This window comes from Oncorhynchus clarkii, chromosome 17 (genome assembly GCF_045791955.1).
Source record: "Oncorhynchus clarkii lewisi isolate Uvic-CL-2024 chromosome 17, UVic_Ocla_1.0, whole genome shotgun sequence".
In the NCBI taxonomy this organism is placed as follows: Eukaryota; Metazoa; Chordata; class Actinopteri; order Salmoniformes; family Salmonidae; genus Oncorhynchus; species Oncorhynchus clarkii.
This window is the reverse complement of record NC_092163.1, coordinates 74,403,652-74,417,947: the sequence shown is the minus strand read 5'-3', so window position 1 is coordinate 74,417,947 and position 14,296 is coordinate 74,403,652. Positions and strand designations below refer to the sequence as shown.

The 14,296-nt window shown below is 44.5% G+C and overlaps 2 protein-coding genes across 3 annotated transcripts; one reads left to right on the top strand and one right to left on the bottom strand.

Moving 5' to 3' along the window:
- The first annotated feature begins 660 nt into the window (after positions 1 to 660).
- On the top strand, positions 661 to 4,209 carry LOC139369927 (protein kish-B). Its single transcript, XM_071109211.1, has 3 exons — positions 661 to 782; positions 2,047 to 2,178; positions 3,001 to 4,209. Exons 1-3 carry the CDS (start codon positions 773 to 775, stop codon positions 3,081 to 3,083), a joined length of 225 nt encoding a protein of 74 aa, XP_070965312.1. The 5' UTR covers positions 661 to 772; the 3' UTR covers positions 3,084 to 4,209.
- Positions 4,210 to 9,392: 5,183 nt separating this feature from the next.
- LOC139369926 (beta-1,3-galactosyltransferase 6-like) lies at positions 9,393 to 12,457 on the bottom strand. 2 transcript variants are annotated; one of them, XM_071109210.1, is made up of 4 exons: positions 12,101 to 12,433; positions 11,945 to 12,003; positions 11,182 to 11,731; positions 9,393 to 10,825 (listed from the first exon to the last, which is right to left on the bottom strand). In XM_071109210.1, the coding sequence occupies exons 3-4, from the start codon at positions 11,719 to 11,721 to the stop codon at positions 10,346 to 10,348; spliced, it is 1,020 nt and encodes a 339-aa protein (XP_070965311.1). In that variant the 5' UTR covers positions 11,722 to 11,731; positions 11,945 to 12,003; positions 12,101 to 12,433; the 3' UTR covers positions 9,393 to 10,345. The 2 variants fall into 2 exon arrangements, with proteins under 2 accessions (XP_070965311.1, XP_070965310.1); XM_071109209.1 differs by lacking the exon at positions 11,945 to 12,003 and having other exon boundaries at positions 12,101 to 12,457.
- Between the last annotated feature and the right edge of the window lie 1,839 nt (positions 12,458 to 14,296).

Here is a 14,296-nt window from a genome sequence, read left to right as displayed (position 1 = left end):
TATGCTTGTGTTCCCTCATGTGCTTTATGTATTGATTTGAAATTAATAAAAAATAAAATAATAAAATAAAATAAGTGGTTCCCCTTGCTCTGCAAGGGCCGCGGCTTTTGTGGAGCGATGGGTAACGATGCTTCGTGGGTGGCTGTTGTTGATGTGTGCAGAGGGTCCCGGGTATGAGCGAGGGTACGGTCTAAAGTTATACTGTTACACACACAAGCCCTGGACCTCCACATCCGGCTTCTTCACCTCTCTATAATTTCTGTAATAAAGCCCTTTTGTGGGGAAAATGAATTCTGATTGGCTGGGCATGGCTCCCCTAGCCCTACCCTGTCATGTGAAATCCATTAGCATCTAATGAATTTATTTCAATTGACTGATTTCCTTATATTGAACTCAGTAAAATCATTGAAATTGTTGCAGGTTTCGTTTATATTTGATACACAACTGGCTGGGACATAAGACGACCTTTGAGGTCTGAAACCATTTGACAAACTTTGATTTTGGAGTGAATTGTCCCTTTAATGTGGAGGAGACCATCCATTACAAATTCAAATTTTGAAATACTTCATAAAAAACATTACACACACAGTTGGCCTCTGTTCCTAACAATATCCGAGTTCCATTGCTCTGTGCTGATGAATCCGGATACGTCGCTTGATTGGTCATCCTGGCTGCTGCCTGTCACAGGGAAGGGAGGACAACATTTAACCACATGGATGATTGAAAATACCTGAGAATTCGACACAGTCTTGGATAACAGCAAACTGCAAACATGACAAATGGTCAGTTTGATGAGACGTGTGTCATTTTATAGGTCATCTTTGCAGGATGTTTTGAAAGGAAAGAAGTAGACATTGGCTGTCTGGCTGGACGGACGTTAGTTAGCTCTGATTTAATTTCTGCTACTTTTGTAACTAGCATAGATTTCTGGTGACGTGGCTGCAGACCGTCGCCAGCCAACATCAATTAGATAACGTTTGAATTTATGAACATAAAAAGTGCATGGTAAATTTGGAACCAAAAACTAGTTCTGGGCAAGGATACGTCCAGTTGGTGGCTATCTAACGTTAGCTATAGGCCAGCAATGGAGTGAAGGAGCCTAATTGGACCTTACATGTTCTGTTTAAATGGCGAATTGGCTCTGGAAGCCTAAACAGCCGAATACTCCCATCTAAACGGGAATCGATTCTAGAAACAACCCTCTACGTTAATACATCATCAACAACAACAAAAAACAAATTAAGCGGTTACTGTACACTGTTTTAACAGTTGCAGTCAACACTATTTTACATTTCCAACACATTTATGGTGTCTGTCTTCCGTTGACACAAAGGTGTCCGGAGAAGCAGATAACGAATTAGCACAGGTACAATAGTCCACTCACGTCTTCTCCGTAAACAAGCGCTGTAACATGGACATATGGGAACCCTACTCCTATCAAGCTGTGTGTCAATATTTAGTTTTTTGAAAATTATTTCTCGCCCATATTATAGATACGATCCATATGCTCCCAAACCTTACCGCAAGCGATGCGTGTTAATGTTCAGACTGAACATTTAGGCTCTTACCAAAACCCTTTACAGAAGACTCGTTTGTCCAATGACGCTTGTGTAATGGAACTGAGAGATTTGATCAAGGGCTAGCTGTATCTGGCTAGTTTGCTATCTACCTACCTATCTATGTGATGTTTGGTGGCCAGTTTACTGGCTCCTACAGCCATCTATGCAACACTGCTTTTGTACATTATATTAACATAAGTGACAATTGTAATGGTATCTAGCTGTGGTTCCACATAGGAATCAAGTGTAGCCTAGCTGTCGAACAGGTTTAATTGGCAATGTTTTATTATTTTTTCCATTGCTGTAGACCTCAACGTTATTGTGTGCTAGCTACATCAAGATGCAATCTGTCAAACTATTGTTGTCATTGAAATATTCAACTATCCTAAGTAATGCTAGTTAATCTTTGAATATTGAATGACCAGCCATGTCTACAGATGTCATCTTCAAACCAAATTATTATTATTTTCTCTTCTCCACCCGTCAGTGTACTCGTTTGATGGGATTGTGGTGTTTGGGCTTCTGTACATCTGTACGTGTGCGTACCTCAAGAAGGTGCCTCGCTTAAACAGTTGGCTACTTTCTGAGAAGAAGGGAGTGTGGGGGGTGTTCTATAAAGGTAAGACATCAATCAATCAATCTGTCAATGGTTCATCTATGTAATAGAACAATGGAATATAAATACTGGTTATGTGTTTCTGACTACAATCAAAGAGCTATGCTACAGCTTCACCACAGTGAAGCAGAGAGGTTCACTACTACAGCTTCACCATAGTCTGAAGCAGAGAGGTTCACTACTACAGCTTCACCACAGTGAAGCCGAGGTCCACTACTACAGCTTCACCACAGTGAAGCAGAGAGGTTCACTACTACAGCTTCACCATACTCTGAAGCAGAGAGGTTCACTACTACAGCTTCACCACAATGAGGCAGAGAGGTTCACTACTACAGCTTCACCACAGTGAAGCAGAGAGGTTCACTACTACAGCTTCACCATAGTCTGAAGCAGAGAGGTTCACTACTACAGCTTCACCACAGTGAAGCAGAGAGGTCCACTACTACAGCTTCACCACAGTGAAGCAGAGAGGTCCACTACTACAGCTTCACCATAGTCTGAAGCAGAGAGGTTCACTACTACAGCTTCACCATAGTCTGAAGCAGAGAGGTTCACTACTACAGCTTCACCATCGTCTGAAGCAGAGAGGTCCACTACTACAGCTTCCCCATCGTCTGAAGCAGAGAGGTCCACTACTACAGCTTCACCATAGACAGTCTCTGCTTCAGACTCTTTTTTTTCTCCCTTGTTCTCTCTCCCACTCTATCTTTCTGTTTCTCTCTGTCCATCTCTCCACTATGCATCCCTCTCCTCAATCTCACTCTTCCTCTCTCCCCCTCTATCTTCTTCTCTCTCTGTCTTTCTGTCTGTCTTTCTGCCTCTCAGCTGCAGTGATTGGGACCAGACTCCACCATGCTGTGGCTATAACCTGTCTGTCGATGGCATTGTACCTCGTTTTCTTAAAGTGACAGCGTCAGGCTGGACTGGACTGAGATGGACTGATCCAGGGCAGGCTTGGCTGGGCATTGCAGAGCTGGATTGGGCTGCACTGGGTTGCCACCCATGGAAACTTAGGACCGTGTGCCCCCAGAACACCAATTCATTCACCCAGTAACCGTAAAGGACATGTATGAAGGACAAGCTAATACTGCCCCCAGGTGGTGATAAAGATCCCAGTCACTCTCTGCACTCTTCTACACCTGTGTGCGTCCCAATAACATCTCCTTTCTCCTGAAGTGTGCACTCGTTCACTACACCCCACAAATGTAAAAGCATTGGATTGGGGTTGGCATGGGGCTAGGAAGTTTCCATATACCAGTGATTTCTGTTCAGAGATTATGAAGGGGAGTGTTCAAGTGCACTCTTGGGGAGAAAGGAGAGACGACTGGGACGCAGGCGTTGTATCCATCCCTGCACGATACCACCGTCACCCAGTTTAACCTGTGTTTACTGTACACATCCCATTAGAACACGGTTTGTCAATCTATTCTCCAGGGGCACATTTTTGTCTTAGCTCAGCACTAACACATCATTTCCCTCCATTTCTTTTTTCACACCAAATACACACACAACAATTTATAGACCAACACAAACAACTACTACATTTCCCCTGCCCAGACCCGCATGCTCACACACCCATCCATAGTGCCTGCATTGTTTGCCACATGGCCTGAAACGGCACCATTTTGTTTCTCTGTAGCCCACGCACTTTCAATATTGAAATAATAAATCATAGATTTTTCCATTGTGTTAATGATGGTGGATTGATTCATTTCCAAGTTTTTAGTATGTGTTTTTCAAGATGAGAATCGCCGAACCCATCGGGTATCTCACTAAACCCCCAAATGCCATATCTTGAAATATGCAGACAGACACATTCAAAGGATTTAACAATATTTAACATTTTTTTACTAGTTAAGTCAGTTAAGAACACATTTTTATTTACAATGACTGCCTACCCCCTCGGCCAAACCTTCCCCTAACCCGGACCACGCTGGGCCAATTGTGCGCTGCCCAATGGGACTCACAGCCTGGGAACGAACCAGGGTCTGTAGTGATGCCTCTACCACTGCAATGCAGTGACTTAGACCGGTGCGCCACTCGGGAGGCCTGGGAGGCTTTTACTGAGGAGGCTTCCGTCAGGCCACTCTACCATAAAGGGCTGATTGGAGGAGTGCTGCAGAGATGGTTGTCCATCTGGAAGATTTCATGGCTTCTGTTGGGAGTGCTACGGGTCGGTAATAATTTAGACAGGTTACCTTGGCGTTCTTGGGCACAGGCACTATGGTGGTCTGCTTGAAACTTAGGTATTACAGACTTGGTCAGGGAGAGGTTGAAAATGATCAGTGAAGACACTTGCCAGCTGGTCAGCGTATGCTCTGAGTATGCGTCCTTGTAATCTGTCTGGCCCTGCGACCTTGTAAATGTTAACCTGTTTAAAGGTCTTACTCACATCGGCTACGGAGAGCGAGATCACACAGTTGTCTGGAACAGCTGGTGTTCTCATGCATGGTTCAGTGTTGCTTTTTTTTGTTATTCTGATATTATGTATTACCACTATGCTGTAATTTATATTATGTATTACCATGCATGTTCACAATATACTGTATTTATAACTGATAAATGTGTGTATTTTTAACATATATAACTGTGACCCTCTGGATATGCATGATGATCAGTCATGATAGCTGATGCCGGTGGTTTATGACAACTAACTTAACTCTGCCATCATGGCACGAACCAGTTATGTGGCCGTAAGCCAGCTGGAGGTCAGCCATCAGTGTGTCAAGCCAATTAGCTGACCCAAACAATGGTTTGTACAGGGACAGTGTCAAGTCAGTGGCTTTTTTTTCTCATTCTGATATTATGTTTTACCAGGCTCACAATATACTGTACTTATAAGAATTAATTTGTCCTCTCTCTCTCTCTCTCTCTCTCTCTCTCTCTCTCTCTCTCTCTCTCTCTCTCTCTCTCTGAGCAGTTGCGACACCAGTTTCCCTTGAAAAGAGAGGGAGGGATGATTAGATGTAATCACATTTGACCTGCATAGGGCTGTAAACTGCACCTGTTCAACATGTCACACTACATTTGCTGCTGCTGCTCAAAGCTGCTGCAGAGTCCACTCTCAGAGGAGAGAGCTTCTTCTGAAGACAATACCAATATTTTGCTTTGAAGTGTGTGCATGTCTGTTTGAAAGAGAACGTGTACCAGAATTAAGGTCTATCAAGACAGTACATGCTTTCTTCTCTCAGAGCAGCAGTCTATCTAAAATGTGACTGTAAAACTGCGCACAGATAAGGCTGTTCTTTTAGGAAGTACTGTACGGTGCATTCAGAAAGTATTCAGACCCCTTGACTTTTTTCCACATTTTGTTACGTTACAAACTTATTCTAATATTGATCAAATAAAAAATGTTCCTCATCAATCTACACACAATACCTCATAATGACCAAGTGATAAGTTTTTAGAAATGTTTGCAAATTTATAAAAAAAATTAAAAAAATACCTTATTTACATAAGTATTCAGACCCTTTGCTATGAGACTCCAAATTGGGCTCAGGTGCATCCTGTTTCCATTGATCATCCTTGAGATGTTTCTACAACTCGATTGGAGTCCACCCGTGGTAAATTATATTGATTGGACATGATTTGGAAAGGCACACACGTGTCTATATAAGGTCCCACAGTTGACAGTGCATGTCAGAGCAAAAACCAAGCCATGAGGTCAAAGGAATTGTCCGTAGAGCTCCGAGACAGGATTTTGTCGAGGCACATATCTGAGGAAGGGTACCAAAACATTTCTGCAGCATTGAAGGTCCCAAAGAACACACTGGCCTCAATCATTCTTAAATGGAAGAAATTTGGAACCACCAAGACTCCTCCTAGAGCTGGCCGCCCAGCCAAACTGAGCATTTGGGGGAGAAGGGCCTTGGTCAGGGAAGTGACCAAGAACCTGATGATCACTGACAGAGCTCCAGAGTTCCTCTGTGGAGATGGGAGAATCTTCCAGAAGGACAACCATCTCTGCAGCACTCCACCAATCAGGCCTTTATGGTATAGTGTCCAGACAGAAGCCACTCCTCAGTAAAAGGAACATGACAGCCTGCTTGGAGTTTGCCAAAAGGCACCTAAAGACTGACTATGAGAAACAAGAGTCTCTGGTCTGATGAAACCAAGATGTAACTTTTTGGCCTGAATGCCAAGCGTCATGTCTGGAGGAAACCTGGTGGTGTTAGCATCATGCTGTGGGGATGTTTTTCAGCGGCAGGGATTGGGAGATTAGTCAGGATCAAGGGAACGATGAAGGGAGCAAAGTACAGAAAGATCCTTGATAAAAACCTGCTCCAAAGCGCTCAGGACCTCAGACTGGTGCGAAAGTTCACATTCCAACAGGATAACGACCCTAAGCACACAACCTAGACAATGCAGGAGTGGCTTCGGGACAAGTCTCTGAATGTGTTTGAGTGGCCCAGCCAGAGCTCAGACTTGAACCCGATCAAATATCTCTGGAGAGACCTGAAAATAGCTGTGCAGCGACACTCCCCATCCAATTTGACAGAGCTTTAGAGGATCTGCAGAGAATGGGAGAAGTACCCAGAACCAGGTGTTTCAAGCTTGTAGCGTCATACCCAAGAAGATTCTAGGCTGTAATCACTGCCAAAGGTGCTACAACAAAGTACTGAATAAAGGGTCTGAATACTTATGTAAATGTGATGTTTCCATTTTTTTATTTTATATATTCGCAAGAAAAAGCTATACTTTTTTTGCTTCGTCATTATGGAGTATAGTGTGTAGATTGATGAGGGGGAAAAAAACAATTTAATTCATTTTAAAATAAGGCTGTAACGTAACGAACTGTCAAGGGTTCTGAACACTTTCCGAATGCACTGTATGTGTGGGGTTTGACCATGATACAGTGTGCTTTGTGTGGGTTCAAATGAGAGCAGAACGAGAAATCTTGCGACTTCATTACTGTTGTGTGAACTCTAACATAATGCTTCTCTAACATAATGCTCCTCTACATAATGCTCCTCTACATAATGCTCCTCTACATAATGCTTCTCTACATAATGCTTCTCTACATAATGCTCCTCTACATAATGCTCCTCTACATAATGCTTCTCTACATAATGCTCCTCTACATAATGCTCCTCTACATAATGCTCCTCTACATAATGCTCCTCTACATAATGCTCCTCAGATGCTACAGAAGCCAAAGGAGAGGTGAACTGGATTCTTGATCATAAACTGTTAATATTGGGAATAACAGGAGAACTTGCCAAAGAGCATGACTAGTAATGTAAAACAAAAATGTATTATGTTAAATATGACCCATACCTTCTTCCAATACGAAATGTAGTGTCCCATTCTTCCCCCCAGCAATGACTATTTACTAAATAATAACGATTTATCAGTAAAAATACCACGTCAGAATGAAACATCTCTTCTTCCTCGAGCAGGGAGCTACGGCTGCCAGAAGGCCCTGCCTGGGAAGGCCCCGTCGGGAGGCCCCGTTGCCTCTTCTGTCCGTCCAGGGCCACACTGGACGGACAGTGGACAGACAGTGGACGGAAGCCGACCAAACCCGTCCTGGAGTCTCCCCTACACTTTGACCTTCACATCTGCTGTGGAAGGTGGCTGAGCTACAGCAGCGTTTGTCAGACCAGGAGACGTACCATACATTGTATGCATATAGGCTGACCTACTGACCCATCACAACACCTCCATAGGAAGCACAGGAGCTTGCCAAATGTGTCATATTGCCTAAGCCTGGTGAGGTGACGGAGGACAGGCTAGATGCCTAAAAACCCAAACACTAATCACCTGTTAACATACAATGGCTATGAGGTGATTGGGAAACTGCTATTGACTATGCATGATGATACTTTAAGAGTCGCACAAGGTGCATGCTTTGTAAACAGCTGGATGTGAGGAAGTGTGTCTGTTTAATCTTTTCCTGAGATGGGGATATAATGCTCGGGACAAGATCGAAGACCGTGGTCATGAAGGGAAGACATGCTGAAAGATCCAAAGTCAGGAAACTGGTATGTTACTTCTCACATTGGTTCTGGGAACAACCAATCAGATACGTATTTGCCTCTAAAAAAACATTGATAAGTAGCCCGAGGCTCTGCTTGCAAAAAGGCTATTGTTTGAGGTCAAACAGCTGCTTTAGGGATTATTAGGCTACTGTTGGGGAACCCTGCTGCAGGGGGGGTATTAGGCTACTGTGGGTGGGGATTGGGGAACCCTGCTGCAGGGGTATTAGGGTACTGTGGGTGGGGATTGGGGAACCCTGCTGCAGGGGTATTAGGGTACTGTGGGTGGGGATTGGGGAACCCTGCTGCAGGGGTATTAGGGTACTCTGGGTGGGGATTGGGGAACCCTGCTGTAGGGGTATTAGGGTACTGTGGGTGGGGATTGGGGAACCCTGCTGCAGGGGTATTAGGGTACTGTGGGTGGGGATTGGGGAACCCTGCTGCAGGGGTATTAGGGTACTCTGGGTGGGGATTGGGGAACCCTGCTGTAGGGGTATTAGAGTACTGTGGGTGGGGATTGGGGAACCCTGCTGTAGGGGTATTAGGGTACTGTGGGTGGGGATTGGGGAACCCTGCTGTAGGGATTATTAGGATACTGTGGGTGGGGATGGGGAACCCTGCTGTAGGGGGTATTAGGGTTGAGGAACCCTGCTGTAGGAGTTATTAGGGTTGAGGAACCCTGCTGTAAGGGGTATTAGGGTTGAGGAACCCTGCTGTAGGGGGTATTAGGGTTGAGGAACCCTGCTGTAGGAGTTATTAGGGTTGAGGAACCCTGCTGTAGGAAGTATTAGGGTTGAGGAACCCCTGTTGGGGTATTAGGGTTGAGGAACCCCTGTTGGGGTATTAGGGTTGAGGAACCCCTGTTGGGGGTATTGGGGTTGAGGAACCCCTGCTGGGGGTATTAGGGTTGAGGAACCCTGCTGTATTAGGGTTGAGGAACCCTGCTGTAGGAGTATTAGGGTTGAGGAACCCTGCTGTAGGAGTATTAGGGTTGAGTAGGAGTATTAGGGTTGAGGAACCCCTGCTGTAGGAGTATTAGGGTTGAGTAGGAGTATTAGGGTTGAGGAACCCCTGCTGTAGTGGTTATTAGGGTTGAGGAACCCCTGCTGTAGTGGTTATTAGGGTTGAGGAACCCCTGCTGTAGTGGTTATTAGGGTATTGGGGGGGGGGGGGGGGGTACAGTAGGTATTTTTCTTCTGTTTATACCCATTTATTAGTCAAATATTTTTCACAAAAATACATGTTTCAAAAACATTTTAATAGGTCCAAATATTTTAAACATTCACATTGAAGTAGTTTGACAGTAGGTTTAAAACAACACTGGTGATGAGGACACGGTCAAAGTCAGTCACAATAATACAACGACAGTCTTTTTTGGGGGGTTTAAAAGTAACCGAATATCAGCTGGGAAATTGCCTGTAGAGTAGCTCAGCTGAACACAAACAGCTCTGTTGACCATCACTGCACTTAGTAAATACGTCAACCAAACACAGACAGCAGGTAGGGTAAATCTCCCAACTGAACAGTACTCTCAGTAAGCAGGGGAGAGAGAGGCCTACAATATTACACATTGTCTCAATGCAACTCCAAATACCACCAACCCATGACTGGCTCATTCTGTACCATTGTTCTGAAGCAATACACCCCATTTTCATATCAAGAGAATCACTTCCATCGCATTCATAAATAGGGCCACTTGCACTTAAAGAGAGTCTCCAGGACATTTTAAACAGATTCAGGAATGACTCGAAGTCTTTTCATTGTCCAACCAGAAAGTTGAATACTGGTTCCTTTAAGTACACTTTCTCCTCACATACATGTGCTGTTATTAATAAATGACGGTCTCCTGTTGTGTGGCTGCACCCAGTCAGGTCCACTCTCCCAGTCCTGTAACAGTGTGCTTTAGGACAGACAGCAAAGGCTCCAGAATAAATAAATAAATAAATAAACATATATAAAAAGGGAATGGGGATCAGTGTTTTCCTCAGGTCTTTTCATAGGCGGGCTGCCATAACAGACATCTTCTATGGAGGTCAACTGAAGGCAGCACAATATTTTACGGGGAAGGGGGGGGCACCACAGAACGGAGTAAGGCTTAGGGGGAGCACCACACCGCCTGGGTAACCGTAGTAGGGGAAACACTGATGAGAATTACATGGGTGGACAAAGTGAGGAAGGTTAGGAGTTATAGGTCAGGGTATTCCATCCTTCCTCTGGCAGCACTGTGAGGGCGGGACGCTCCAGTCATACACATAGCTCAGGCGGAGTTTAACCTCTTCCTTACACAGCCTCCCGTCTCTCTGCAGCGTCTGCTGTTTCTCCAACATATCCTCCAGGCTCTGCTTGTGAGTCACCATGTATTTATTACTACACCCCCGAGACTTGTACTCCGTGTCGAATCGAGGGTCGTGTGTCCGTTTGACGTCCACCGGGGCTAGCCACGCCCCCAGTGACACGTCCTCGCTCTGCCACACCTTGAGGTAGGCCGTGTTGATTCGGATGTAGTGTACGAGGTCGCAGGAGAGCAGGTAGCCTCCACCCAGGGCGTAGGGTAGGTAGTAGTCACACAGCTCCCAGGCCGACTCCCTCCACTTCCCTGCGGTCTTCACACGACCGCGGCCTGAGAAGAAGCCCCAGTACAGCCGGCTGGGTTCTTTAGTCTTCAGCTCCTCCTATAAGATTAGGAGAGATTATACGTTATTGGGCGTTTGCACATACATTTGTTTTACAGCACAAGCTCCATATTTAAGCAATAAGGGCCGAGGGGGTGTGGTACATGGCCAAAATACCACCGCTAAGCGCCATTTTTAAGCACGTAATTAGAGCAGGAAAAGTACATGTTTTGTCATACACCTGGTATACAGTCTGATATACCACAGCTTTCAGCCAATCAGCAATGAAGGCTCAAACCATCCAGTTTACAATACACATTATGTTCCAAATGACACCCTATTCCCTATGGACCCTTGTCAAAAATAGTGCACTACATAGTGAAGAGGGTGCCATTTGGGCCATATCAAACACATACCTTCAACAGGTCCAGACGAGCAAAAGTGTCATCGTCCGCTTTTAACACAAACTTGAAGTCTACGTTGTGATCTAGCCAAGAATACATATGCAGCAGCTTCAGGGTCAGGTTCTCATACGAGTCTCGCAGCGCGGGGAGTAAGAGCAGGTCTTTGTGCCGCCCCTGCTCTGTGTTGATGTTCTGCATATCCTCTGCGGGCAGACCCTCGGTTCCCACCACGAACATAGCTAGAACCTCCGGATCCTTCTTAGCCAGCCAGGTACTACGGATGATGCTCCTGCGCTCTGTGTACTTGGGTCCTGTGGTGATGAGGACCACCAGGAAGGCCGAGAGGTCTTTGGGGCGTGAGGGGAGCTCAGGGTGCTCTGCTCGGGGCTGGGAGTGGGCAGCGTGGGGGGCTAGGCCTGGAGGGTCGGCCTGGCCCTGTTTTAGGGTCTCCGAGGTACACTTGGCGAGGAAAAGGAGGACAACAGCAAAGAGGCACACTCCTCCGATGGCCAGGGCCGTCTTGTGACGACACACGACGCGGACCAGGCTCATGGTGCTGAGACTGAGAAGGAGAGAGAGACAGGATGGAGAGATGGGGGGGGGGGGGGGGGGGGGGGAGAGACAAAAGAGATCTGTAAGCAACAATGCATGTCTGTTCATTCAGTTAACAATAAAGACAGCAGTCAATGAATGTCTCCCAGAGAAATGAGGTAGCTAGAGAAAAATACATTCTAAAGTTAATCAACAATTGAACAGACAGCTAACTTAACGTTACCTACTCGAACTCGGCAAACAAATCAGTGTTAAGCAGACCACCCACAGCTTGCCTGCAACCTGGTTAACGATAACATTACCCGATCAATCTCATTCCATGCAAGCAACGGATATGCTCATTGCATCAAAACAAAGGCGGGAATATAGACTACAGTACCTGAATGTGTCACACAACGCTAGATGTTTAATGCATCGATGACAGTTACATGGACATTGCTTCTGTCTGTAGCTAGCTAGTTAGTTAGCTAGCCGAGATAGCACAAATGGGGAAACGTTAGCAGGCTCGCTAGCTAGCTTAATAGCTATCGAGGAATGAGGATTTGATTTACTGCTCACTTCGCTAGCTACAAAATTACGCGAATGAATAAAATCATTAAACAAAAAGAGCAATCCTTTTGTGTAGCTAGATGAACAGCTGGCTAGTGATCTACACCTCCGCTAGACGTTATTTTGGACTCAACTGGTGACACGCAGTATATACAAGACAGACGGTGAGTTCAAGACAACACGGAAACGGAAATATTGGACCTCAGACTTCAGTTTATTTAACACATATGGAAAGTCGGAAAAAAAACTGCGAAAATATTTTTGTTACGTTCATAAAAATCAGAATTACAAATCGGAAACTCAGGCATCATCCGAGAGCTACAACTTCTCCAATCTGGACATCACTGACGTCACCGTCACAAGTTTTTTTCCTAGTCTGCGTTTGTTTTTTTCCCCGAGTTCCCAGTTGGTTTGAAGGCAGCATGTGATGACGCATACACTTCACTGCTGGAAAGACACGCCTTTGGTGCCTCCCAGTGGATACAATTAGAATGAGTTAAACATCTGAACTACAGCACTGATTCTAAATCCTATGGAATGGACTGTGTGCAGTGGTGTAAAGTACTTTAAGTAAAAATACTTGAAAGTACTACTTAAGTATTTTTTTCAAAACTTTACTATTTATATTTTTGACAACTTTTACTTTTACTTCAATTACATTCCTACTTTTTACTCCATAGATTTTCCTTGACACCCATAAGAAGTCGTTACATTTTTACAGGAAAATGATCCAATTCACACAGTTATCAAGAGAACATCCCTGGTCATCTCTACTCCCTCTGATCTGGTGGACTCACTAAACAGACTCACTAAACACATGCTTTATTTGTAAATTATGTCTGAGTGATGGAGTATGTCCCTGGCTATTTGTAAATAAAAAAGAACTGGAAAATGTGTCCATCTGCTTTGCTTAATATAAGGAATTTGAAATGATTTATACTTGTACTTTTAGTTTTGATACTTCAGTATATTTTAGCATTTACATTTACTTTCGATACTTAAGTATGTTTAGAACCAGTATTTAACTGGGTGACTTAATTAAAAAAATATATATTTCACCTTTATTTAACCAGGTAGGCTAGTTGAGAAAAAGTTCTCGTTTGCAACTACGACCTGGCCAAGATAAAGCATAGCAGTGTGAACAGACAACACAGAGTTACACATGGAGTAAACAATTAACAAGTCAATAACACAGTAGAAAAAAAAGAGTCTATATACATTGTGTGCAAAAGGCATGAGGAGGTAGGCGAATAGTTACAATTTTAGCAGATTAACACTGGAGTGATAAATGATCAGATGGTTATGTACAGGTAGAGATATTGGTGTGCAAAAGAGCAGAAAAGTAAATAAACAAAAAAAGTATGGGGATGAGGTAGGTAAAATTGGGTGGGCTATTTACCGATAGACTATGTACAGCTGCAGCGATCGGTTAGCTGCTCAGCGATTTTTGCAATTCGTTCCAGTCACAGGCAGCAGAGAACTGGAACGAAAGGCGGCCAAATGAGGTGTTGGCTTTAGGGATGATCAGTGAGATACACCTGCTGGAGCGCGTGCTACGGGTGGGTGTTGCCATCGTGACCAGTGAACTGAGATAAGGCGGAGCTTTACCTAGCATAGACTTGTAGATGACCTGGAGCCAGTGGGTCTGGCGACGAATATGTAGCGAGGGCCAGCCGACTAGAGCATACAGGTCGCAGTGGTGGGTGGTATAAGGTGCTTTAGTAACAAAAGTAGAGTAGAGTGTTGGAAGCTATTTTGTAGATGACATCGCCGAAGTCGAGGATTGGTAGGATAGTCAGTACTTTCACTTTAACTTGAGTCGTTTTCTATTAAGGTATCTTTACTTTTACTCAAGTATGACAATTGGGTACTTTTTCCACCACTGATTGTGTCGAATGGAATGTGGAACCTCCCAACTGTTTGTTCTTGTTCTTTGTTAGTTTTGTGGGTAAGAAACCATAGAGATACAATTTCTACCTCCATTCTATGGCACATTCTATGTTCTACCTGTTCCAATTTTATGTTC

What these genes read in the sequence shown, in the direction of transcription:
- LOC139369926 (XM_071109209.1), bottom strand. Translation starts at nt 11,721, where the DNA reads ATGAGCCTGGTCCGCGTCGTGTGTCGTCACAAGACGGCCCTGGCCATC. An exon ending in CTCGTCTGGACCTGTTGAAG is followed by an intron (nt 10,826 to 11,181) that starts GTATGTGTTTGA and finishes CTAATCTTATAG; the next exon opens with GAGGAGCTGAAGACTAAAGA.
- LOC139369927 (XM_071109211.1), top strand. An exon ending in GTGGGGGGTGTTCTATAAAG is followed by an intron (nt 2,179 to 3,000) that starts GTAAGACATCAA and finishes TCTGCCTCTCAG; the next exon opens with CTGCAGTGATTGGGACCAGA.